Here is a 26,111-nt window from a genome sequence, read left to right as displayed (position 1 = left end):
ACATTATTGTGAAGACGCTCACGTCGAGATTCTTGGAGGAATACAACAACCAGCAAAAATGCTTGCCAAGAAATAGCACAAGAGTTATCCTGAAATGTCCCATTAAATGAAAAATGCCTTTTTGTGAGTTTCCCTGAGTGTATTGTTCTGCTATTTATTGTTTACTATTTATATTTTTATTTCTTTTAGCAATGCAAGTTCCACCAGTCTGTTCCAGATTGAAATATCACTATTACATGCTATGAAATCTTGTACAGACATTAATGTTCCCCTCACGATGAATTCTAACTTTGGTGACTTGCCAAAGTTTCATTTAGCACCATCATCAGGTTAAAAAAAAAAGAAAAAAAAAGAAAAGGAAAAACGAACTTACCCAGTACTTTGATTTATGACCAAATACCTACAGAACTAATGGCACTCCCATCAGTCTCAGCTGTACTTAGTGGATGTCATGTTATAACCAGGTTTATCTACATATCACATGGGATCAAAACATACCCTGTGTCTCTCATGCTTCACCAAAGCATGGGAATATTTTCCTCGATTCTTAATATTTAGTTACTGCAATGTTTATCCTCTGGCTGATTCATTATAAATATCATAGTTTTTAATATTTTGTAGTCTACAACTGATTTATTAAATATAAATACTATGAGGATTAAATTGCCATGCGAGGGCAACATTCAGAGTTGACATCCAGAGAAACAAACTAGCAAATAAATAAATAAATAAATAAAAGCTGCATGCATTCTCATATTCATAGGAATGGTAGAGCAGCTATCAGATTACTATTGGATATTAATGGTAGTGTTATGCCACACTGCAAAAAAAAAAAAAAAAACTTTAGAAAACTTTTTTTATGGATGTAAAGCTCCTGAGATCACTTTGTGCACCCTGTCACTGAGAATGAGAACATAACCCAGTGTATAAAGCACCAATACGATAAAATACATACTGTACTCCCTGTCAGCTCTAATGTTCCCTGCAGTCATTTATAGGATAGTTCTGACTTGGGCATAGACTTGGAAAAGAACAAAATTTGGTTTCCTTTCTCAAACAGTAACTTTTCATATCTACTGGACCAGATCTGCAAGCTGAAAAATGAACCATGATTTCATTAAGGGAGAAGAGAAGAGGAGTCCTGAACATATGAATCGCAGCCTAACTTAAGAACCCTCTGAATCAAAGGTATTTCTGCTGATGATTAAAAAAAAAAGTGACAAGACGGGTCTAATGAGATACTCCTGACATCAAAAGAGTCCTTAAACTGAAAGATAAGACATCGGAGCATATGAACATAAAAAGAATTTCATCTTAAAATGATATGTGGACCTTTTGACAAGAAGACACCTGTGCTGACATCATGGCTGCAATGAAAGAGAGCTTATTTTGCAGTGTGGTTAACATTATCAGTTCTCTCAAGCCTCTTCTATTATCTTAAGATAATCACACCCAGTTTTAGCATCTTCATGAGCACTGCTTGTTAGTGCTAGAACTGCCCTTATTGCACAGATGTTCTGTAACTAGCTAAGCTATATCACATCAGCCAGAGGCTCTCAGGTAGGTCCTTGGTAGGTGTTACATCATCTAGATTGAAAACAAACGCTGGCTTGAATGTGGACAAGTCATGTTTTTAAATCACTGCCTAAAACTCTGCTTTTATTTCAACTGCTCATGACCTTTTATATATTATTTTCCTTTGTACTGTTTTGGGTTTTATTGATGAATTTAACTTTTGTGTTTTGTTGTTTTTTTAATTATTATTACTAATTCATTCTGATTCTGAAAGCACTTTGTGGCTGCCCACAAAAGTACTATGCAAATAAAGAAGATTCTTGTTATAGTAATAATACTAATCCTTCCACACTAACTAAAAAGCTTGTAGCAAAGTTTTTCTACACTATTGTTTTTCCATCCAGGCTCTGACTTAATTTCCCTAGCATTTAGCCAGCTGTTACTCCCACCTGAAAGAGGAACTCTTTCAACTTTTCATGCTACGAATGGGAAAGATGATTGAGACTGTGCTTATATCATTTCACTTGAAAATATCAGTTACTCCATGCTAAAGTATTTGTGTAAAGGATTATGTGCATCTGAAAGGAAAATTACACATTTAAGGTTTGAAATGTGAGAGCTATAAAGCTTGTTATTGTGCTTCTCTCATTAACATCAGAGGGCTTATCCTTTTCTAACTCATATTTATGGAAATTTACATTTTCATAATTTTACTTTTACTTTTTGAAAATGTACTTTTTCATGAATATGCGGTGGTTTTATGCATGTTCTTGCAGCCTGCTGTAGATCCAAAGTTGTTAGCTGCACAAACTGAAAACAGAATCCAGACTTGCTACCACTCAGAACTTCCAGTAATCACAGATACCTTTGTGTGGCATGTCGCAGCTTATAAAAATTCACATTTACCTGCAGCAGTTTTCTATGCTAAATGCTTAGAATGCAATTAACAGCATTTCACCACTGACCACTGTTTCCCTACCCATCTGTCAGTGCAGATGTTGCTACCACCAGTCACAACAAGACGTAGGCACAGCTTGTAGCATTGTGCATTGGGAGGCTGTGCTTCAACAAGCAGGACACAGGTGCAGCACAAAGATATCCACCCTGCTGAAGTGTCCTCGAGCAAGATATTGAATCCCTACTGGCTCTGGGCTGCAATTCTGTACTTCTTTAAATGACCTCTTAATCACCCCGAGGAGGGTGAAAACATTAATATCAAATTTTGAATTCTGGTATTAGACTCTTAAACACTAACTCTTATCTGTTGTGATTACACTTTTGTCAAATTGAGGTGCACTACAAAAAAATTGCACATCAGGACTGAAGCAGGAAAACACAATCCCTGCCCAGTTATGTAGAAACTGCGGTCCTAAACAATGGTCATAGGACCATTGAATTTCTCCACTAAAAAGAGAATAGCAGGTAAATCATAACTGATGTTACTGATCTACTTGTTTTAATGTGGATGTCAGTTAAAGGGCTTTCCTGGCTCTTCATGACCTGAAAACTGCTTTTGATACCAAATCACAGGATCTTATTTGGCCATCAGACTGTTTCAGGGTATTTCACACATTGCTCCTAATTCTCTCAGTCAGACACTTCTCTGATGCCTCTGGGTTTTTCCACATCCTTGTTAGCAAAGTTAGGAAATGAAATACACTGGGATTCTGTCCTAGTTAGTTGTTTTAAACTATTTAATTTTTACCCATAAACTGCATTTGGTTATATAATACCGCTGATGGAAAAGATGTGGGTACACAGTACTTCTTTAAGATGTACTGCAGTGGTAGCAATGATACTCAAAGGGGTTTTTGGTGTATTTTCTAGTAACTGACCCCAGGCTGGATCCATGTGCAGCACAAAATCTCAGCCTACCTCATTACAGGGCTTGCAAAACAGACATTTTTGACACACAAGCTTTCTACTGGACATGGACAATATGACAGTAATAAGTTCTGACTCTTAGACAACGTGCAGCCACGATGCAGAAGCGCTTGACTGAATGAGCGTAATTATGCAGGAAGAGGTAATCTATCCTCATTACCACAGGCATCCCTCACATGGCCTTGGCTCCATAATTATTACATGTACTTAATCCCCACTTTGAGCGCTCCACCTGAGTGTCCCCCCTCAGAGTGTGTTGCTAAGTAGCGATAGATGTGAAATACAGTGCTGCAGAATTTTTCATGCAGTGTGTAATAAATTCAAGGTTAAGCATATTGCACATAGAATTTTGGAAGCTAGCATTGGCTAATAGTAATGTATGATGATAAATGGTGGATACAAGAAAGCGGCTTAACGTTAAAGGAAATTCGTCCAGCATGGAATCAGAAGAAAGACAGTACTCCATGCTAACATTTGATATTTCTGAATTTTGTGAATAGAAATCAGCAAATGTCACACAATTCCCATTTTTCATGTTACATTGACAAACATATCGTGTCTGTTAAAATGTGGTGTATCATTTTAGTGTTGCTTGACAGCAAATTCCCAGGCTGCAATTTGTTGCCAGTCCACCTGTGACCATAACTTCAGCTTCCAGATGGCCTTGGAAATGAGAGACCGAATCAAGTGGTTCTAAAGCAAAGCCCTGGCCATCAGTGTCAGAACAAGAGTTGCTCTTAGGTGTTCTTGTGGTACCAGACTTGGAAATGGCGTGAATATAGTGTGAAGGCAGATCCCTGCAGGATGTTTAACAGCACATGCAACTCAGTTGACTCAACTTTCACAGTGAGAGGCTACTGCGATTGGAAACATACTGCTTAGAAAGACAGGGGGTCTCACAAACACTCAACTTCAAAGCGAGACCTCACATGCACATGTCTGAATGAATGGAAGGACAAGGTCCTCAGGAGGTTCCACACCAAGACACGTCGCCTGCAGCTCTTATAATGGTGGCTTATAAAGCCGTTCACTCTGACACAAACTGATGCAGATTTAGAATGAGGGAAGAGGTTTTTTTTTTTGTTGTTTTTTGGCTAAGTTTGATATTAGTTTGTTCTATGTCTTTGCATCAAAGCGCAGGTTTTTAAGCATCTTAATACTGATGTATTATCAGCAGTCTAGGATTTCCTGATACAGCGATGTTGGCATTTTACCCTGTAAAAGTATATAGTATGTTTACAACCACGTTTAAATTCCAGACCCCCTCTTGAAAACTAAAAGACTGGCGGTTGTTTTGATCCCTCCTCAGAAGCATAAAAAGAATAAATTTCCCTCTACATCAGATATGCTTATGTGAAAGCAAAGAGCAAGCTCCAAAGCGATGTTAAAAATGGCAACATGAGTAGAGGCCAAATGTGAATAAAAGCCGGCTTCACCATGACACAAGCTGTCTTGGTGTCAAAATGACTGTGAAGGTTTATGTAACTAATCGGAAACAAAATGCACCCATGCAACATCATGAAAAGACACTGAAACTCAAAGAAGGAGCTTTCATGATTTACTAAATCTCAGTCTCTCACCCCACCCCTGCCAAACAATACCCTGTTACGTCAGCATGAGATTATTTCCTCAATATCCCTTACTGATAATTAGCTTCTAACAGACTGACCATTCTGTTTAGTGTCTGATTTAACAGGGGTCCCCAAACTGCCACTTGGATGTTAATTGATGTCACTTATTCTCAGCTGGATAATTTGGCCAAGGGCCTGCTGGAAAACCTTCTGTGCATTTGTAGTGTGACTGATGGTTACAACATATGAGCTCATATGTGATTCATAATGATACCCCATTATTCAGCATGACATCTATCTTTATTTTACGTTTTATTTATTTATTTTTTTAAACAATGAAGTGTAATTCTGAGTAAAAGTTTCTTGGTGTGCTGTTGGTTCAGGTACAGCACTGTAGTCGCGCTTGTATTGGCTGATTGTCTCCTGCCCGTTTGCAGTATGCTTCACAGTGATTGGCTCCTTCACAGCTGTGTAATTAACTATCATCCACTCACAGCCATTCAGGTGTACATCGCGGACTCTCCAATGTCTGATGGTCACGCTGAGGCCTGCGCCGCCTGCGCCGCTTGCTGCCGCAGCTCACCTGTCGGCGTCCGTGCTTCACCTTTCGGATGACCAAGTGAAGGAGCAAACGATGCCCTGCTTTCGCCGGTGGTCAGACGGCCTTGAGTTCATGATAGCATCCGGATGGAAGCCGAGTTTTCCCGTTGTTTGGTGTCGGACCGGGTCCACTCTACCACAGGTCTTCACCAGATTTGGCCGGAGGTAAGAGAAGTATCTGCTTCTGCACTGCTTGTGTCTTCATTCGTTTCCAGTGACATGTCGTGTTTTGGCTTAGTACAGGCTGTTTGCTTGGCAGTACCAGTAATCTATGGCTGCAGTGCTGTTGTTGTTGTTTTTTTTGTTTGTTTTTTTTTCCTGTTGTTGGCTGCTGTTCTCTAATCAATCTCATTATAAGCTTGAATTACTGGGGTTTATGTCTTCTGCATGCTCACAGGTGATGTGCTGTTGCTGCTGGCTGCTCAGTTTGCTATTGTGCTGCTGAATCTCTGTGATTACATTTGCAAAGCATCAAAATCCATTTGCAGTATGTGTGCTCCCATGCAACATACGTGTATTTATTTGCACTGGCATTATTTGAAGGAATTTCATGTAGCAGCTAATTTCTTGTGTTGTCTGTCACCTCTGTGAGGTAAATGGTGCTTGTTCTCCCCTTGTGGTCTGAAGTTGTTTTGGGGTTTTTCTTTTAGCCAGTGCATGCGCTTTAGCAGATCATTAGATAATACTTTACCCAAACTTTCTTACAGTTACTCATTTTCCCATGTGTCATGATACGATTGGTGTTTTACCATATGTTCATCTGAGAGTTCATCTGTTTCATATTCAGGATGGCAGATCACAGTGGCTTTTTTTTTTTTTTTTTTTTTTTTTATGTGCCCCTGCTTATACTTATTAAGCAGGGAGCAATAATTTTGTTTTTGGGGATTAGCTCTCTCAGCAGAATCCACATTGCTGCTTGGATTCATTGAGAGCTCCCTCAAACAGCAGAGCCTTTTTTGCCAAAGAGATGTAAGAGATGACCCATTATTATCTGAAGCTTAAAGGAGTTTGAGGTGATGGAAAAGCAAATTGCCTTTCTAGTGGATATGGTGGTTTGATACCACTCAGATGAGTAACAATACGCCTTGATTAAAAATAAACATCACATGTAAAATATTGTGTCAGCATTAAATCACTTCACGACTACATTTCGGAGTTGGTTAAAATGGTTTGCAGGCCTGTTTTTTGTGTATCTTTGCATGAAAAGTCCTAAGTCAAAATTAAATGAACTAAATGGCTCATAAATAAATAAATAAAACATAAAGGTACTTAGATGATGTTCAGTTCAATCAGTTAAATCAAATTACGCATTGATATAGTACAATACTTGTCTACTGGATTCATTGGACTGAACTGAAACTGAAGTGAGCCCAGCTTTCAGTGATGGGTACAGTACCTCTTCTCAGGCTTGGTAACAGTCGGTAGTTTGTCATCAGTGAAGACTGAGTTGAGGGCCCGGTGTAATCTCTGGAAAACAAGCCACACGTGAAATGCCGTGAAATGCATAGTGGAAATGACTTGTCTGTTTTTCTGTGATTACTCTGGTGTTTATTGGGCTGTGTGTGTGTCTGTGTGTGTGTGTGTGCGTGTGTGTGTGTGTGTGTGTGTGGAAGAAGGAGAGAGAGCAGCAGTGACTGTCTACATTCATTTGGACTTAAGTAGTACACATTGCTGCTTTACTTTTACTTTGAACTTTAGACTTTTACTTACAAACAGGTACTTTCATGTTGTGTAATAGCTACTTAAAGTGGTCAGTGTTTCTCCTCTTGATGCAGTGTAGATGTGTGCCAACTCATGATTGAAAGTGTGCTTCATTGTGGCATGATGCGTATATTTGTGTGTGTGTTTGTACCTGGCTAGTGTGCAGCCAGTATTTGAAGCGTGGCTCCTTGACCCTCGGGATCACCAGCTTGTACACAATGTGTTCTGCTATTGTGGTCAGTAGAGATAAGGCCACTCCCACGCACAGCATCACAAACAGACCGGAAAAATGCTTTATGCCCATCTGCAACGTCTGGAGAGAGACAGGGTTATAGAGATCAAAGGTGGAAGGCAGACAAAGAATGTGGATAGATTGGATAAGTAAAGGAGATGCAAGAAAAAAAAAAGAGATCAGCGATGAATATCTGTTGTCTCTAAAGGAGGAGGAGTTGTGTGAAAAATTCTGTCCAGGAAGTACAATGATTAAAAAGTCCCTCAGGTTGTGCTGCATGGTGGAGACAAAGATAAAACACGATTACACTTCACATCTTAAACATCAATGTTTAATTATTGATCAAACTCTTTATCTTGAAATTCCCATGGTCTGTGTATGGAACTGTGCAAGCCACATCATACAATATGTATGCATTGTTTTGCACAGCAGTTTAAGTTCAATGGATTCACTTTGGCAGTGACACTGAAATTTATAGCAATTGTATTTCTTTTCACTACTGTCCTTGTTTGTAACTTGTGCCCTGTGTTTTGTGTTTCTACTGTAATAGAAAAAATAGTAATAACTGAGAACAATACTGAAACTGCATGCTTGAGCAGCCTTATCTTAGTGAAACAGATGTTTTCAGTGGTAAGAGTGGCAGTGGCTTTTGGTTGGTGTATGCAAAATTGCTTCTCCAGCTAACACTTCAATGATAACACCAGTGTAATTTTATTATTATTGTTATTATTTTTGCTGTTATAACCCATGAAAAGTGTGACCCCACTGATGTATTCACCACAGTCAGAAATCCCTGCCGTCTCTATTACAGCAAATTTGGCTGACCTCCAGGGAGTCATCTGCTCCCATTGTCTTCAAAATTACATTTAAAAACAGCTTGCATAGACAAAACGCCGAACTGACAAATGTAATGCATCACAGTTTTTTTCCCCCCATAACTTAACATTGCAATCCCTGCAGGTTGTGCTGTAAAAAGATTTCTATAAAAATGGATTTTAGGAAACTTGAGACTCAGAAAAAGTGATAATAGTCTCTAAATTGAAGCATAAGGATTAAAAACTCACTCACAAGTGCTGAAATCCTTGTATACCACACTGAATCAAACAATGCAGTGTTATCTTGTTAAAAGAGAAATGGAGAACTATTTCAGAGAAGTCTGGAATAAGGAATCTGTTACTTCTGCAAATATACATAATGAGTTTCACTTAAATCATCAATTTTTTTTCTGATTCCTCTGAAATCCCACTCCTTAGAAAAAGTTTGATTGTCTCACTCTGGGATTCACATGTTAATTTGCAGTCATTCTATTCCAAATGTGTCAGTGTGGAGAAACCTGTCAGATCTGTGTAATCAGTCTGCGAGTGTATCTCCAAATGTAATATCACACTTTTTCTTAATTGAGCACTTGTTGCTGTTGCTGCAGACGCACGTTCTCGTAAGAATCTTTTTTAGTGCAAAGAATGGAGCAGCTTGTGATACAGCAGCAGCTGGAATGATTGCATTATAAACCCTTGTTGGAAAGGAATGTATGATGGATTAAATTCATCATTGCAGTATTGTGACTTGGCGAGCTGGCTGTAATGAAATTTGGGAAGTCTGGCAAAATACACACAGCAGTAGCATCTGGCTGCTGGGGGACACATTTTCAACTGTATTGGAATAGGAAGAAAATACAATGACAGTTACAGCAAGGCAAGCTTAGAGTACATTACATTAATAATATAATCTATTAAATAAAAGTATTGCAAGTTAGTGTGTGTTATCCCACTCCAACATTTCTCACAGATATGGTTGATCTTTGGATTAGCAGTGTCAACACTGACTCTTTTCACTGATGCGGCCTTATAAGACTATCATTTTTTCACAGTGTTCTTATAATTCAAAACTTCACTGCGTTTTCTGCTGTCTTTAGTTCGATATAGTCTTTTGATTAATTGCAAAAAATTGCTGCAAAAAACTACAAATAACTTAAGTAAAGCACATAACACTCATAATCTGCATCCCTTTGATGACAATTTACTTCTCAGTAATGTTAAGCTTGGCCCTCTTAATGTTAGCTAATTGAATAATATGTCATTTATTAGTATTGATTTTATTACTTCAAATGGGATCAACTTCTTTGGGGTGACAGAGAGCTAGCTAAATGCCAGAGAGTTTGGCTGGCTCACTGAAGCCAATCCATCAGATTTTTTTTTTTTTCTTTTTTCCCCGTCTTTTCAGGATCCTAGGCTTGCCGCCGCCGCCGCTGCTGGTGTAGTAGTCATTCATCGGAATAAAAGATTGCTTAAAAAAATGCTGAGCAGGACTAAACTGAGCCAGCCTTGTCAGTAATTCATATACTGCTTATATCACATGAATTTCCCGCTGATGTTGTCCAGTGTTCATTTTGACAGCACGCTGGACCTGTGCCAAAACATTCTGCTTTTGTCCGACTTTCTAGGCGACGACAGAGCTCTATTTGCAAGCGACTCTAAAATAAGTTTAAACCTCAGTTAAGGTAGATTTTATTTTGTCATACATATTCTATATTTCATATTCTACAGCATTCAGTATCCATAACGTGAGAAATAGGAGCGTGCACATGATCATCATGCTGTGATTTATCTAATGCAACTGTCTGATATAGTTGTAAGTAAAACTATATGACACACGGCTGAAGCAAACTCCTGAGCGAGCAGCTTTCTCTGCCATCACCATAGGCGGGCGGAGGCGTGATGCTGCAAAAGGAAGTGTACCTGCATGGAGACAGTTTAAATGTCTGTGTGTAGATAGCATCTGTCACACTTCTAGATGTGACACAATGGAAAATGGTTCACGTCAGCGACACTGAATCTGTGGCACTGCAATGTACTGTCACTGCTACTCATAAGACGGTCATTTACATGTGTACTTCTGTGTTAGGTGTTTAGGTGATGCTGTCATTCATAGACACGCACCATGAGTGCTTCTTAATTAGATGACATTATAAACAACTAACTGAGTTTATGTTGCTTGTCACACAGTATCTTAGAAAATAAATAATATAAAGAGTAAAGTGCAACTACAGGAAGAAGATGGGCAGAGGAAGGACGTGAAGATACTTTTTAATTCACGCTTGAAAACGAGGAGCATAGAGTCCATACTGAGCTCGGAGACACTTTTGGAGATTCCACAGTCACAGCTGGGTGGAGAGATGGCCAGACTGCTAAGAGAGCTAAGTGCTTTGTAATGGCAGAACAGCATGGACCATGGGGCCTGGACTGCTTAGGACTGAAGTTAGGGGGACAGATTGGTTAGCAGCTGGAGGGTCAGGGGCCAGGGTCTGAATTAGAAGGAAGCAATTACTGTACATGGAGGTTGTGGAGGGACTGCAGAGAAAGTACTCTGAGAGTAGAGCCAGAAAAATGATGAAACGAGGAGCAGAGTCCTTGGTTAAGATGTGTTTGAAGTGCTTTGTAAAATAAACCTCCACATTTGAAATAACCAGAGCTGTCATTTATTATTTTTTTTTCTAAAGTAATTGGCGGCAAAGCTTCTTTTTTTTTCTTGACAAGAATCAACAGACACGATACATTTGTTGCTGTTGTGTGCAGCAGGTGGTGTTGGTCTTACCTCAGTCACAGCGAAGCTGCGCTTCCCGCAGGGCACAACCTTGTACCATTTGTCATGCAGCATGTCCATGAAGCCATCTGACTTGTACTGACTAACAAGCTCTGAGATGTTGGATGTGAGTGGGGAGTTCTGAGGGAGGCCAATGCCGTAGCCTGCCGACGGACACATACACAAATGCACGCACGAAAAAATGCATCACATTACAGTACAGACTCTTTAGCAGTCATTCCTCGGTCACGGCAAAAATCATGTTCACTTCACAGCCGTGTGCTGCCATGATATTATTTAACTGGTTATAGCTGTGCACAAGAATAAGAAAACTAGCTGCTGAGCTGAAGGAAGGCAGTCCAGGTAATTTTGCCAAAAGCACACACTTGAAAATGTCTGTATATCTCGGAATTTTTTAAGCATGCCAGGAAAGTGTGACAAATTCAGCAATAGCCAATTACAGAAGTACCTTGCCTGAGTAGGAAGTCCACTGATTGATTTGTATTGTATCCTGAAGGCTTAAGGGTGCATTAAGTAATTAACAACACTGGAATCTGGGACTATGGTGGCCTGTAATGGAAGCAACCACCGTGGGAGCATTTTCACTGTGGGAGGAAGAGGTTTGCTAAATGGACCAGAGATTAACAGTAGACAGTAGAGAATGTAAGCTTTTGAAAGCCAGAAGATTAACCGCTGTGTAAGGGTTGAGTGATTGATATTGTTAAATTTAGGGCTGTCCTAAAAACGCTCATGGTCAGTTGGTCTGCAGTCATGCTGAAAGACCTCTTAAAATCATGTGATAATTAAAAACCAAAACATATTTGCGATGCCAGAAATCAGACTACGGTTTTCCACAGCAGAGTATTGAGTTATTTTGATCAAATGATTTCTTAATCAATACCCCAAACCGCTCAGTCAGCAAATCCACAAAGATGGACAACCCCCCCCCCCCCCCCCCCCCCCCCCCCACCATATAAGAAACTGCCATGAGTTACCTTCTATTGCAAAGGGTTTTCCAACGGTTAGTGTTTTGCAGTCTGCATCTATGGAGACCTCATAGTCCAGCAGAGCTTTGTCCATGATGAATGCGTCCAGTTTTTGAGGGTCAGCCCTGTAAACACACAGCAAGAAGATATACTCTGAGCGCAAAGCAAGTGCAGGTGCAGCAAAAAGAAGCCACACTTTCTGCTTCATGCACTCCAGATAACAACAAACTGCTGTTCCAGACATAGGAGCTGCAAGGATTTTCAAATTCTGCTGTCTGTTATTTGCTGGTACTGAGTTCTCCTCAGGCGTAACAGTAACAAATATACACTGTGGAATTAGTCAGTCTTAATCAAATATGTGGCGTTTCATATTCTGTGTGCTGTGTTCAGACAATTAAGCATTGTAATGCTGGGACAGAAGAATTGACTTCAATGACAGTTTAAGTTTTATGAAAATGTGATCAGTGGCATTTGAGATGTTGTTGATGGATGATTCATTGTGGCGACTATAGCATAACAAAAATGTTCTGGGAATAAACCACAAATTTATATAAATTAACCTTTAATACCTCACATCACTCCTGTCTATTTTGGTAGCTCTTGGATGTAAACTTTTTGTTTACACTTCATCAACACATACTGTAGACGTGCCACTACTTAACACAACACTAAGTGGGGTGGGGTTGGGGGGATTGAAATCAGCGAATAAGGCATAAAAAGCATGTGAGAATGAATAAATTTTGCCTTTCAGAGGGCAAATAAAAAAAAGATATAAATGATTCAACAAATTCTCTCTACCTTTTTCCTCATCTGAACCTCGTTTTTTTCTCAGTCCAGTCTTGTCTGTGATTTTCCAATACTTATATTCATCATATGGCATTAAAATAACTGCCCGTCTGCCAGTTTTTGGCAATTTATTCGTATTTCTCACTCCAAGCTTGTCATTCGGAGGTGAGATTAAGTCACAACACTCTCTGTGAGGCTTTTACAAATCAGGAAGCTTTTTTTTTTTTTGCAAGATATACTGTGTTTTGCTTGTTGTCAAGGACAGTGTTTCAAATCCTCTGCTATCTTCTATCGATGAGCTGATGCATTTTATGTCCTTGGTCCGTCCATCATATGAAACTGAACTTATGTATTTTATGACCAGACTGCTACCCTGACATCAACCAATTAAAAAACCAAAATGTTTAAAACATGACCCTTCTTCTTCTTCTCTTTCATCTTCCCGCAGTAATGTCTGTGAAAGGAGCCCCATCATGTATTGGCGTCCCAGTGGCGTGAATGGAAAGGCTGCTGATGACAGGGACACATTTCTGCAGTGTGGCTTTGTTTTATACGAGGCAATGTAAGACACAGCAGTTCCATTAATGTTCAATCTCTGAAGTTGATCAGGGAAAAGTCTTCATCATGAAGCAAGACCGGTTATTACCCTGGTTGAGAATCTTCTATAATAAATTGTTGTGCTTTGTATTCAAGGCCAATGTGTTCTGTGAAACTCACACACAAATGAGACTGTACTAAAAGCATCACTTCCAATATCTCCTTCTCCATTTTAATAAGCAAGACAAAACAGTACAAGACAGTTGTCTGATGGCTGATAATGCTCCAGTCAGTGCACTTTCTCCAGATGCTCTAATTATGTAGCAGACAGGCTGCAGTTGGTAGTTTTAGCTACAGGCGGCTGAAATTAAAGGAAAAAGCACAATAAATGAGTGAAGAATGCAGATGCATACAGGTGCACTGCACGGATACAACATGTATAAAAGCGCAGACCCAGTGGATTCTGATTTTGTATCGAGATGGCAAGAAGAAAAGATCTAAGTGCCTTTGAAAGCAGGTTCATTGTTGGGGCACAGATGGCAGGAACTTAAGTCACAAAGACTGTTCAACAGGAACAGTGACTAAAGTGGCTTCTGTATTTAGATCTATGGGGAAAAAACATCAGTAAATAGGGTCGTAAATTGTAGTCAACAGCACACATTTGATGACACTCGTGCATGAGTGCAATACGTAAGGAAGGAACAGAACGTCTCGTCCTCAGGTGACAGAGAATGTCAATGCAGGACGCGATCAGACTGCGTCAGCAAGAAAAGTCCGTCGACAAGTACATAGAGAGGGATGTTATAGTAGGGCTGCTGTGCATAAACCCTTCATTACAAAGACGAATGCACAGTTGAGAGTTCAGTGGTGTACAAACTGTACAAAAATAAAAACAGATGTATTTAGTCAAAGAGCACTGCAGGATTTGTTTTCTTCAATCTGCAATAACTTTAACCTAAACAGCTTATTCAACTCTTGTTCTGTGCATGAAGGTAACCACAGCAGTCCCAACACCCAATTTTTAGGACTGCTCTTGTCAGTGCAGTATAGCGTTATAATATTACATGATTTACATAATACACACAGGCTTACTGTGTGATTAAGTAACTGATAACTAATGCCTGGTCCCTTGGGGAGTAAACCCTGAGCACAGAGTATTCAAAGTTGCATCGCGGCACACTTGGATGCTGTCTTGTTCCCTGGGGCTAATTTGCTAAAGATGACATTTTTCCTTGAACCCCCTAATCAGCATTTTACAAGCTCAGTTAAAAAAAAAATCTTGTTTCATCCATTGAAATTGTGTCCTAACCAGCATAGGCCGACATTCCAGCTGCTTTCTCTCACTATATTCTTGCTTTGCTCCTCGGGGATGCCAGTTGAATGTCGAAGCAGCTTAGGATGACAGCAATGGCAGGGTAAGGAGGAGGGTGAGATCTGAAAGCAAACAGGCAGGCTCGCAGTGGAGAACAACAACCGCAGCAGGGATTTTTTTTTTTTTTTTTTTTTTAACTTTCCTTGGATACGCAACTTTGAACAGTTTCTTTTTATCCCATTTGTGCAACTAGAGAGAAGTTGATTTTAAGGGAATTATGACATTAGAATAGTTAGTGAATAATCAAGGACAGATGACAGTCGATCCTGGTGCCATTTGTGCACCTGAATATTTCTGTATGTCTGTCTGTATGGCTGTACGTGCGCTGTATGTGTAACATCGCCTTACTTGAGATGTTGTATGCCATCGGGTGTGGCCGGGACATTGTATCTTCTCATGTACTCGTGCATCTCAGGGAAACTCTTCTTGACGTAGTCCTCTGCGCTGCTTTCTCTCACTGTGGCAAATCGGAATCCCTGAGAGGGATGGTGCAACTGCAGGAAAAAAGAAGGAAACAGAGGTGTTTCTGCTAAAATTCCTTCAAAAAGCGTTAATTAATATTGATATTTTATATTTCGGTTTGTTTTTCTCTCTCTCTTTTTGAAATTTCTTTTTTATTTTTTTCCGTTGGCATTTTTAAATTCCCAGATGTAGAAGGAATGCTCTTAGAAGACTTAACATCAATTTAATTCCTTTTCTTTACTTTTCTTTCACTAACACTCAATATTCCTGCGCTCTTGTGATTCAGGGACTTGGTGAGTTTGCAAAAAAAGAGTTAATTATCTTACCCCAATTGGCCTTATAAAGGTGGTTTAATTAAAGAATGTATTTGCTGACTAAAGGACTGTAGAGGGGCTCTTCTAAAATTTGGAACAGATACCTGAACTTCTGCTCTGCAGTTTTATCAAGTGCACATCAAGGTTGCTTTTCAAAGAGAAACTCCACAACAGCCTGTTAATCATCATAAACTCAGCCATGTTTGCAGTGACAGAAGGTGTACCAGAAATACATGAACAAACAAACAAAAAAATTAAGCCGAGTCAATTTTAAAACCACACTTTTAAATGAAAATGAAAACTGAAGTGAAGAAAAACAAAAAATAATATAGACAGTTCTCCAGTGTCATCAGACATTGCCATCAGATCATGATTCAGATAATGCTGAGTTGTGATTGGTGCGAGCAAGTGTGTGACATCATTTTCTAACTGTCCCGCCCACTTCAAACCAGTAAGAAGAGCATGGAGAAATAAAAAGTTCCTAATGTAAAATAATCAAAACTATTGGCCTGAAAATAGAGTTAATTTAAGAGCCCCTCCATCATAGTAAGAGGCTGATTGAGTAACATGTTTTTAGGGCCTTTAAACTTCAACTTTTGAAACTGTGTTTATTTTCAGTGTTGCACCTGTCTGACTTCAGTACCTTTGGGTCATGAATCCCTGACAGTTGTTCGTAGGTCTTCTCCCCGACCATGACGGCAGCCAGATTTGCAGTGTAGGTGGACAGACAGAACAGGCAGAAGATGGCCCAGAGATTCATCAGCAGACGACCTGTCCAGCACTTTGGGGGCTTGATGGCCACCGTCCTCCCAAAGAGAATAGCGTAGCATACGTTGAGCGCTGATGAGAAGGAGAAGACCCGGTCGCGGTTGCGCCCACGTGGTGTCATACCGAACGGGCTGTGCCACTCATACAGGGTGAGGAAGACGGCAGTGACATGGAGGGAGACAAAAATGCCGAGCCACATGGACCAGTGGAGAGGCCACATGAAGGCCCCGATGGGTGCAGCTGTGTCGCGTGTACGAACCTGGGCAGGGGGTGGGGGGGAGACACATGATTGGAAAACGTCCATAATTTTCACAAGTCATTTAGAATAAGCTCAAATAAGTGCAATTTGTTGTTTTATTCTGATGTGCCATGGGGATATGTGTCTTTTGAATAACCTTCATTGTAAGTTGCAGTTTCTTTCTTTTGACTGGGATTATGGTTTTGTTAATTAATATTATGATGAAATAAGCATTTTATGGTAGGTCCACTTTAATGTGAAAATATTTCATATGATTTTAAAGGCCGGATTTAGGATTTTATTAGGTAAAATATTGTAATTTCTTATTAATTTCCTTTGTTGTTTAGGACCATAGCAATTATCGTGGCAATCAACATTCACGTCATTCATTGGATAGATAAACAGGATAGATAAACAGGACAGCGCTTGTTTCTAGGTAGGTCGTGGCTCCAGTTAGAATCTTAAATCCACAACAGATGGGATTATGTTTGTTTATAAACAGTATTATCTTTTTTGTTTTCATGTCACAGTGTTGGGTTGAAGTGTGTGTTATTTGCTCATCAAAAATCCAGTGAATAATTATATGTGGTCCTTTTTCACTAACTGAAACAGGAACAGGAGTCTGAACAAGAGCAGGGTGGGATGGGAACAGGGAATATTGGAATAACGTTTTAATCCCCCATCACCCTGTATTATATATAAACACTAAAATTACTATAAATCAGTCAACACTAGGAAGCTACAAATTCTTAATTGAACAAAACTTTGCTTCACAGTCCAACAGTGTACTGTTATCAAATGCATCACAAAGAACACCAGATCAGTCTGATCTGGTGTGACATTGTTATTCATTGAGAGGATACCTAGGGTGAAATGTGGGGGGAAAAAAATACAAAATCAAACAGATAGAATAGAAGAGACATCCACCGTAAATAAAGCAGAACATCTCCCGCTGTTGTGGCGTGTTAAGAGGAGGGGGGAGAGTGATTACCACCATCACTATGCCTGTCAACTGGTGAGACAAACCATAGTAATTGGAGTAATAGGGTCACCCCACAAAGCTGTACGCTCACCAGTCTTACCCCATACAGGGAATTGCATTAGATTCCAATAACGTAGTGCTTGCAGTAATAAAACTCTGCCATATTGATACTGACCACCAGCATACCAAGCGGAAAGAGTTGAGGTGAGGTCAATGACAGACAGCAGAGAAGGAGGTGGAGAGAGGAAAAAAAAAATCTCTTTATAATGAGGAGAAAAAGAAGTGAGACAGCAAGATAAGAGCAGCACTGACCAGAATTCCCAGGCTGGTGGAGAAGAATGGTGATGTGAAGTCAATGACTTGACTTCTGGCTGAATTAATGCTAAAAGAAGTCACTGCCAGGTGGGCAGCGCCACTGAGCAGATCACCCACCAGTCCCGTCCAGCGGCCATTCTTGAACCCCCCATACTTCCCATCGCCCACAATATAGAGGTCAAAAGTGAATCCCATGTCCTCTGCCAGTTTCTCCAAGAGATCAATGCAGTATCCATAACAACACTTCTTCAAGTCAGTGGGAACAGATCCATTGGGTCCTGCAAGGTTCTGGAAAAGTCCTTCCAAAACCGAAGACTCATTGGTGAGTGGGTCGAGGCACAGCTGGCCCGCGGGACACAACCCATCCCCGTCCACCTCACGGGTAAATACAAAGGGGTGCTCCACTAGTGTCACCACCCGCATGTGTAGCCTTGTGGGTCGGCGCCAATCACCTCCGCCTCCAGAACCCGGACGGCTTGGCCAGGCCCCCTGGTCCATCAGAACTCTCCCCCTGCGCCAGCGTCCCAGGCGGGTCCAGGTTGGCTGGCCTAGGGGGTCCAGCTGGAGCGACCAGATGTAGTGATGGGCCTCTGAGATGACATTCTGGCTGTGACTGTCTCTGGATATAAAGCCGCTCTGGCCCTCAAATGATGTGTTGGATAGAAATCTGAGAGGAATGAAGGGAAAGAGAAAAAGGAAATAACAGGGGGAGAAAGGGCAGGAAGGGAGAGAAGAGTGGTGGAAGGAGGATGGGAGTGACAGCGGATAGCAAAGGGTTAGAATAGGAGAGATGATTTTTAGTCTGTCTATAATTTCAGCCATCTTGCATTTCATTCCTTGCAGGTATATTGCTAGAGATAACTGAAAGAAATTGTGGGCAATATACAGATCAAGGAGTAAAATATAATTATCTTTTGCTTTCTGTATGTTAAGTTTCCAGAGTTGAAACTGAGGTCAAGATCTTCAGTCACTCTTGCAGACGTGACGTGGTGACAAAGAGCTCATCAAACACGTCACAGTACATATGACGAAAGTCTGCAAGGGCTCAGTCTGCAAGTCTAGAGGGTGGGAATTTCGATCCGGCCAGGCTTTGTTCCAATTCAACTTTTTCATTCTCTCAAAACCTGAGTTAAATGTTTAAATTTCCAAATAAATGTGTGGTGTGTACTGCAGAAGTTTAAAGTTTTAAATTACTTTCTAGCTTTTAGTATAAAGAAGTTGGTTGGACTTCAAACTAAAGTCTTTCAAACCCTTTAGCCACTATTCTCGGTGGAAAGAAAATACATTTGACCAGTGCCATAAATAATAGTGTATTGATCCTGAATGAGTCTCACATTTTGATGTATTATATGTGTATGATAGTAGAAAACACTACTACAAAGGTGGGTCATATTAGGCTGAATGCCACTTCAGCTGTTGATAGCATCAAAACACAGGCAACATGAGATGCCTTGCTTAAGGAACTATATACACATTTGCCACAATTCTGACTGAGCATCTCTAAGGTTTCTTATCTGTGTTGACTTACAATTTGAGCTTGACAGTTCATGTTTGACCTTGGAAGCATCTTTCAGTCTTATTCAGTTTCATGGTAATCTGCTGATCAGGACTGTGCAATATGGTCAAACTTGCCCAAACAAACAAGAAAGTAGACCTTGAATTGAGATTGTGTTTTTGTCTCCTACAGAAAGATCCTGTTCCCTTAAAACTTTTGTGGTACTGTAGCAAAATCACGCATTATTGACACGGATCGTTTTAGATATATGAACAAATGACCAAGGGTTCAGTTTCTCTGGTGAAGACAGAAAGGAACAGTGATCACGGAAATAGGCAGGGATATGGCTGAGTTCATAGTATGGTTGACACTGCAAACTAATCACCCGCTGACTGTACTTAATTCAAAGATGTATTATTTTGTCTTGTATCCATGTATGTATCTTCTTTATGCTCGCAGAAGGCTAAAACTCTGTCTTTTATTAGATGAGATGCAGAGTGAGAGTGCATGGAGCACAGCTCAGCTCATACAATTAACTGCAAGATGCACAGCGGCTAAGGAAGTTTTCTGCTGGCTTGCTTTTTTCTGTTCATTTGCCAATAAGAATATCACCTTTTCCAGAAACCTTTTAGGATTTTTTTTTTTTGTGGCTGGGATTTACAGGCTTAAAGGTATGATTATGTTCTACCCTTGGTTAGTTTATACAAAAATTCCAATTTAATGGTGTAACACCAGCTCCGGAGAGGTGTATTATCTTGGTGGCCTCAGTGACTGTCTAAAGTGTGTGTGTGTGTGTGCGTGTGTGCGCGTGCGTTTGTATGTGTGTGACGGGATAAGACAGACCACGGTCCAATGATCACGCCATCTCTCTCACTGAGCCGTGCTACTGGCTGTCTGAGAGTGTCAGATACCAGAGCAGGCACACACACACATACACACACACACACACACACACACACACTCACACCCACATCCATCACCCCCCCCAAAAAAAGAAAGAAAAAACACAGACACACGCACTTGTCCATTGAAATGGATATGTTTGGATGTAATAAGGAATACGGCATCCCATTCCTTCTCTGCAGGTAGATGCACACCTCTTCAATGTGCCTTCAGGAGGTAATGATCTAAATGATGTGACCTTTTCAGAAATGTTTCTTTTGTGTCACCTTGCTCACTGGAAAATTCCCCTTTCCACCACCTTGTCTACTTTCTTCCATCGTGAACAGGCTTTAAGACAACCTGACAGCTCAACTACTCTGTCTGAAGGTCAGTGTCTTCACTGTTGCTTGTAGATGTTAAACTACCTGGGGAGTGTGTCTTTCTCCTCGTTGGGCGCAAATGAAGTGACATGCTCCGGCACGCTCCTGACAGTGCAGAGGGTCTTGCGTGTTAAAAGGGAAAATGTCACCGATTAAAACTCTTAACATTTTATGTTTAGTCAAGACCTCGATAGCATTTCAGTGTGTTTCACTTCCCTGAAATCTGAAGCTACGGGAAGTTTCAGACGAATACTTGCAGGGTATGTCAGCAGAGTGGAGTTGTATAAGGGGAACTGAATTTCACAGTTTTTTGCCTGCAGCCAGAAGTCGCTTCTTAGAAAGTCACAGATGCTTTTCTTTCACTGAAAGGTCTCGTCAACAGTGCTCTTTCCCACCAGCACAACAAACATTACATGCTACAACAAACATAGATACAAATGTCCAAGTCTAACAAATCAGTGCTTAGAGCGTACATGCAGATTTTTACATATAAGGGACAATTTTGGACACTTTGCTCTCACACATGAACAGTGAGAAAGTGCTGCTACTGCGCTCACATAATCAGAACTCAGAGATACTCACTACATCTGGCCTTGATTCTGATTGGATCCTCTTAATGAGCTGTTGACTTCCTCTCGTTAGAACAGGTTGCACTAGTTGAACTGACACACTCTTAAGACCTGCTTTGTCGGATGACTCAGGATGTTTGTGAGCTCAGGTCTGGTGTAGAATGGGTTAACATTACCTACAGTCTGGAAGAAGCAGCATAGGCAATGGGGATGTCAGTTCTTGTTCCGAATTTATTTATTTCTGTGGCTAGGATGTAAAGTACATTTACTCAAGTACAAATCTGAGATACTTGTACTGAGTATTTCCAGTTAATACTTGCAGTTCTACATCTTACTTTGTACTACAAAGAAGAATATTACTGTGAGTCTGCCTGTTCCCCTCACAGTCCATATTATGGCGGTTTAGGTGTGTATCATAAAATCAATACTTTCGGTTGATTTTATTTTCACCCGGTATAAATATCTATAGTTTTCAGTGTGTGACAGTAAAACTGCAAACATCTGGAGTTGCTACAGCACCTCCTAGACTCTGAATAAAAACTTTGGTTTGACTTTTTACACAATGCAACCTGATGGAAAAAAAAAATGATGGCATTTGAAGCAGAGGAGTCGTGATGGTATTTTAGGCTGAAGAGTGACGTCTGGGTGAATCACATCTATAACAACAGCAACACTAACTCAATTTCATGTCTGCCTCATGTTCTTGCCTCATGCATCACCTAAAAAAAAAAAAAAGAGTTTGAGGATAATGCAGAGTATAACCACAATCTGTGTTTGTGTCCAGGTCACTGGCCATAAAGAGGGAGTGAGCGAAAAAGCAAGCAGAATGAAACAGGATATAAATTCTACTTAAAATTTCATAGATTACTTGCACAACATTCATCATTTTCAGTAAGTATCAAAACATCTTGTTCGTGGCACAGAAAGATAGAGACATAAGCAAATGCAGCTGACTTTTTAGCAACATAAAAGTGTCTGCCAAGGGCATTCCTCCTTGTTAAACCGATCCCTCCCTGAAGCAAACAGAAAGTGTTTTACTTACATTGGTTCGGGGAATACAAGCCTCAGAGGGGACATTTATCATATAGCATTTTCTGTCTTCATAGCTCAGCTGGCTGGCATATTCAGGGTACTATACTTAGCACTGGTAGGCATGCATCACTTTAAAATGATTTTTATCAAGAAGGACTGTCTCTGGTGGGGGGGAAAGAAATGAAAAATGAAAAAGAAAACCTGCTGAAATTTGTCCTGGCTGTATCTTATCTGTTATTACACGAGTTTTGCCCCCTGTAGTTTAATCTATGTGTGAGCATCTCCAGGGGTTATATACAGTATTTATATGAATATCCTTTTCTCGTTCTTTATTTTCCACACTGTCTTTCTCTTTCTGTCTCTGCTCCTTACGGTTTCTCTTCCACCGTTTTGTTATCAGCCCCTCTCACTGGCTAATACATACTACAGATGCAGATACTTTGGAAAAGTGTACCCCATGTTGGTCTCCCCGCTTTTAATAAAATGACCATAATTATATGGAACGCCACATCACATGTAGGTGCAGGTCGGACGTCTGCATTCTGACCCCAAACCACAAATTGTCTGGTCTGATCTTCATCAGAATGAACTGGTTATTAATGGCTACTAGTCCTGTATACACCAATAGGCTGATAGGAGCCATGGTAAAAAGCTATAGCTAACAACAGGTTGTGTTAACTGTTAACCACACTCACATTTTTACACATCTTTACATATACAGTAGCAGAAGACATCATTTCTGTGTATACCATCACTGTCCTGCACTATGTACAGTACTCACGAGTCCCCTAGAGGCTATTTCCTCTACATAAAGCTAAGTGATGTGCGTTGAAAGAATTTTCCAACAGGACCAAATGAATGAATGAATGAATGATAAAAAAAAAGCACAGCTCTGAGAGTGGTCAGCAAATGGAACTCAGTGGTAAACAGAAATAAAACAATCTGGGATGTGACCATCAGGATGAAGAGTCTATCCATGGTACAGCCTGACCCTTCCTTGTCTATCTTGAATGAAAGCCTGAGAAAGCAAATGAGAGATGAGACTGAAAGTAATAATGACTAAATCACGTATAAAGCCAAGCCGAATAGCCAGCGGTAACTGATTAACCCTGTTTGAAATAAAGAATAATTAATCCTCTGGTTTCTCATAATGGAATCTTTCTACATTATTAGATTATTCCTTGTTTCATTTTTCAGCAATGCATTATTTATGTCAGTATATTTAGTCCATAAATATTCTAAACATGCAGACCAAACTTGATCTTGCGACACTGAAAAATGTTCCTCTGTAGTAAGAACTGACAAGATTTCTTTAGAACCGTTTCACTTTGAATCGAGAATTTAAACATCCATACAGTCAGGCCACTTTTACGCACCAGCCAAACATTACGCTGCATCTGCCTGACCAGCTCTCCATCCCCAGAGAAATTTCCATTTAGAGATGTGTCTACTTGCATTAATACATATACAGTACATATATATTGTACGCACTGTATATTACTATACACAATTTTTGCTGACGATTAGTTGAGCTCCTCAACCAAAGTAACCAACGTATCATTAACATTAACCCGACTTTTAGTTAGTTTAGTAGTGGCTGTGAAATCAAGTGTCATATCTAAGCCCTGTAATTTAACTGACCAAACAGCACTTGCAATATCTGTAAAAAGAGCAAAAACCCAAATTAAGTTTTAGTAGCTAATTTCACTGGCCATTTGCATCTTTGTCACTTTTATTAATCCTTATGAGTTTGCACTCCTGATTTAAAATGATCAATGCTACATACTGGTAACTTAAGCATTTTTGCAATCGTTAAACAGAAAACAATTAAAAAAAAAAAAAAAAACATGTAATGTTGGTGAGTTCAGTTTCCACAGTGGGCTCTTAAATACTGTTATATGGTTTGGCACTTGCTTTATTTGCAGAAAAACAGCAGCACCAGTGAAAGTCGGGCAAGTAAAACAACCTTAAAGTTTGTTAATTAGGAGGGCTCCCGGGCTTTTCTTTGTGATTCAGTCTGATACAACAGTTTTTTTTTTCTTTCAAATAACAACATGGCCTGGAGCAACATGATTAATGAGGATCACACACTCATTTTACCTCACATCACTTTTTTGTTCGTATTTAAAATTCCTCAGTAACCCCCTCATTCATTACATATTCACCAACCCCATGGAAGTCCTGTCCCTTACACCCACACTCTGTTTTTATCACATAGCCAGGAGGAAAACATCTGGATAAACGTCTCACCAAATGTTATTGTGTCCGTGTTTCTCTTCTTTGACTTGTCACCTATCCTTGTGCAGTTGTGATGTGGATTCTGTTGTACAAATGAATAGGTCTTTGATCTATAATCCTGATTGCTACGTTATTTTTTTGTGCCTCTTGAATAGCTTGACAAGATATTTTCCTTATCTGCATAAATCTGCATTTTTAAATCTTTTTGTGCATGTAAGATTTTACTTTGTTAATGTGCCTCACTCTTGTGCTTCATTACCATTCAAATAGGGCTTCTATTTCAAGCAGCTCCTAATTGCTATTGAGTCTGGATTTTTCACATCCTTCTATCAAATTATGGCTCCTCTTTGGTTTGGTAACACTTGAATTGGCTCAGCATGCCACAGTTGCCTGATGACACCTGTATATATCATCAGCTGTTTCTGCTTGTGACTGGCTGATGGCTTGGCCAGCAGCTCTGCTGCGACCATTCCTCCATAATAATCATGCAATGGATTCCCTGGAGGTTTTCAGTGTCCATCTTGAGAAGTGCTACAGCCTCTCTGCTGCTCACCTGCCACATGGTTTCTGGTTTCAACACTACTGTGGTGACAACAGATCCCTCCAGGTCAGCTCATCCACCAAAACCAAAAGGCAGTCCTCTCGCAAAGTAAATCTAAAATGACTGGAAATTACAGCATGTTTATCGCAAAGAAAGCCATTGGATTTTAGTGGTTTAAGAGAAGGGTGGGAGGTATAAACGTGATAACTTGTCATCTTCAGTGTTTAAGAAACATTCATGCTGTGTGACAGTATGTCATTGTCTTCAGTCAGCTTAGACTCGGTAAGACTGTGTTAACAAGACCTACAAAAGGGAAATTCCTATATCTGAGAATTCAACAGGCGGAACAGTAGAAGTCACACAGGTGTTGAGCTTGAGGTGGTTTGATTGATGATTTTCTAATTGCAGTATCTAATGAGTTCAGTGATTCTCTCTGTTGCAGAGGCACTGTGCTACTGTAGCAATTTGCTGGTAACAGCTGGAGGATTCGGAGTCAGTGTAGCTTAACTCCCTCCCCTCGTGCACACTCCCTTACACACTCCTCCACCAGAGCACCTATAAAGTGCATCAGGACATGACTGCGGGGCGGTGACATAAACTCTACTGAACAACTGCTACCTGCTCTTGAAGCCATCTTTTTTTATTTTTAGCTGCATTGCTTTGTTTGTTTTTAACAGAGGCACACAAACCTCTATTTGTCAGCTTCTCCTTTGAACACCTGCTCCTCCTTTCACAGAACCGAAATGTGTGAAAGACAGCTTCTTGTAATATTTACTTTTGGTTTTCAGGGTAAAATCCTTGGTTTCAACATAAATTCTGTCTCACATGTTGCTTGGCCGTAAGCTGTGTTTGTTAACAAGCTTTTCGAAATGAAAGTTGATGTAGGACAAATCTATGTTGTGTCAAATGTTGTAGCTCTGCACATGGAAGGATTCCAGAGCAGGACTACCATGCACAGGGGCCCAAGGGGTCACGGAGCCCATAGGCCAGAGCCTCTGTTTGAAGTGGCTGTTAACTTTTTTTTGTTCTAAAGTCAGTCATATGACTAAAAAGAGATGCAAAATGACCACACACAGACACATAACCACAGAGAGATTTGAAAGAAGATACAACCTACAATGAAATGAAATAT

At 40.1% G+C, this 26,111-nt stretch overlaps 1 protein-coding gene across 1 annotated transcript in view; it reads right to left on the bottom strand.

Moving 5' to 3' along the window:
• Positions 1–26,111, bottom strand: part of grin3a (glutamate receptor, ionotropic, N-methyl-D-aspartate 3A) — a 38,395-nt gene that overhangs the window by 686 nt on the left and 11,598 nt on the right. Inside the window, exons 3-9 of the mRNA XM_041059599.1 lie at positions 17,840–18,509; positions 16,183–16,566; positions 15,112–15,257; positions 12,078–12,193; positions 11,095–11,246; positions 7,423–7,584; positions 6,967–7,037 (exon numbers count right to left, since the gene is read on the bottom strand). Coding sequence (XP_040915533.1) covers positions 6,967–7,037; positions 7,423–7,584; positions 11,095–11,246; positions 12,078–12,193; positions 15,112–15,257; positions 16,183–16,566; positions 17,840–18,509 — 1,701 coding nt within the window. The remainder of the gene's footprint in view (positions 1–6,966; positions 7,038–7,422; positions 7,585–11,094; positions 11,247–12,077; positions 12,194–15,111; positions 15,258–16,182; positions 16,567–17,839; positions 18,510–26,111) is intronic.

This window comes from Toxotes jaculatrix, chromosome 16, assembly GCF_017976425.1.
Source record: "Toxotes jaculatrix isolate fToxJac2 chromosome 16, fToxJac2.pri, whole genome shotgun sequence".
NCBI lineage: Eukaryota > Metazoa > Chordata > Actinopteri > Toxotidae > Toxotes > Toxotes jaculatrix.
This window is presented reverse-complemented; position numbering and strand designations above follow the sequence as displayed.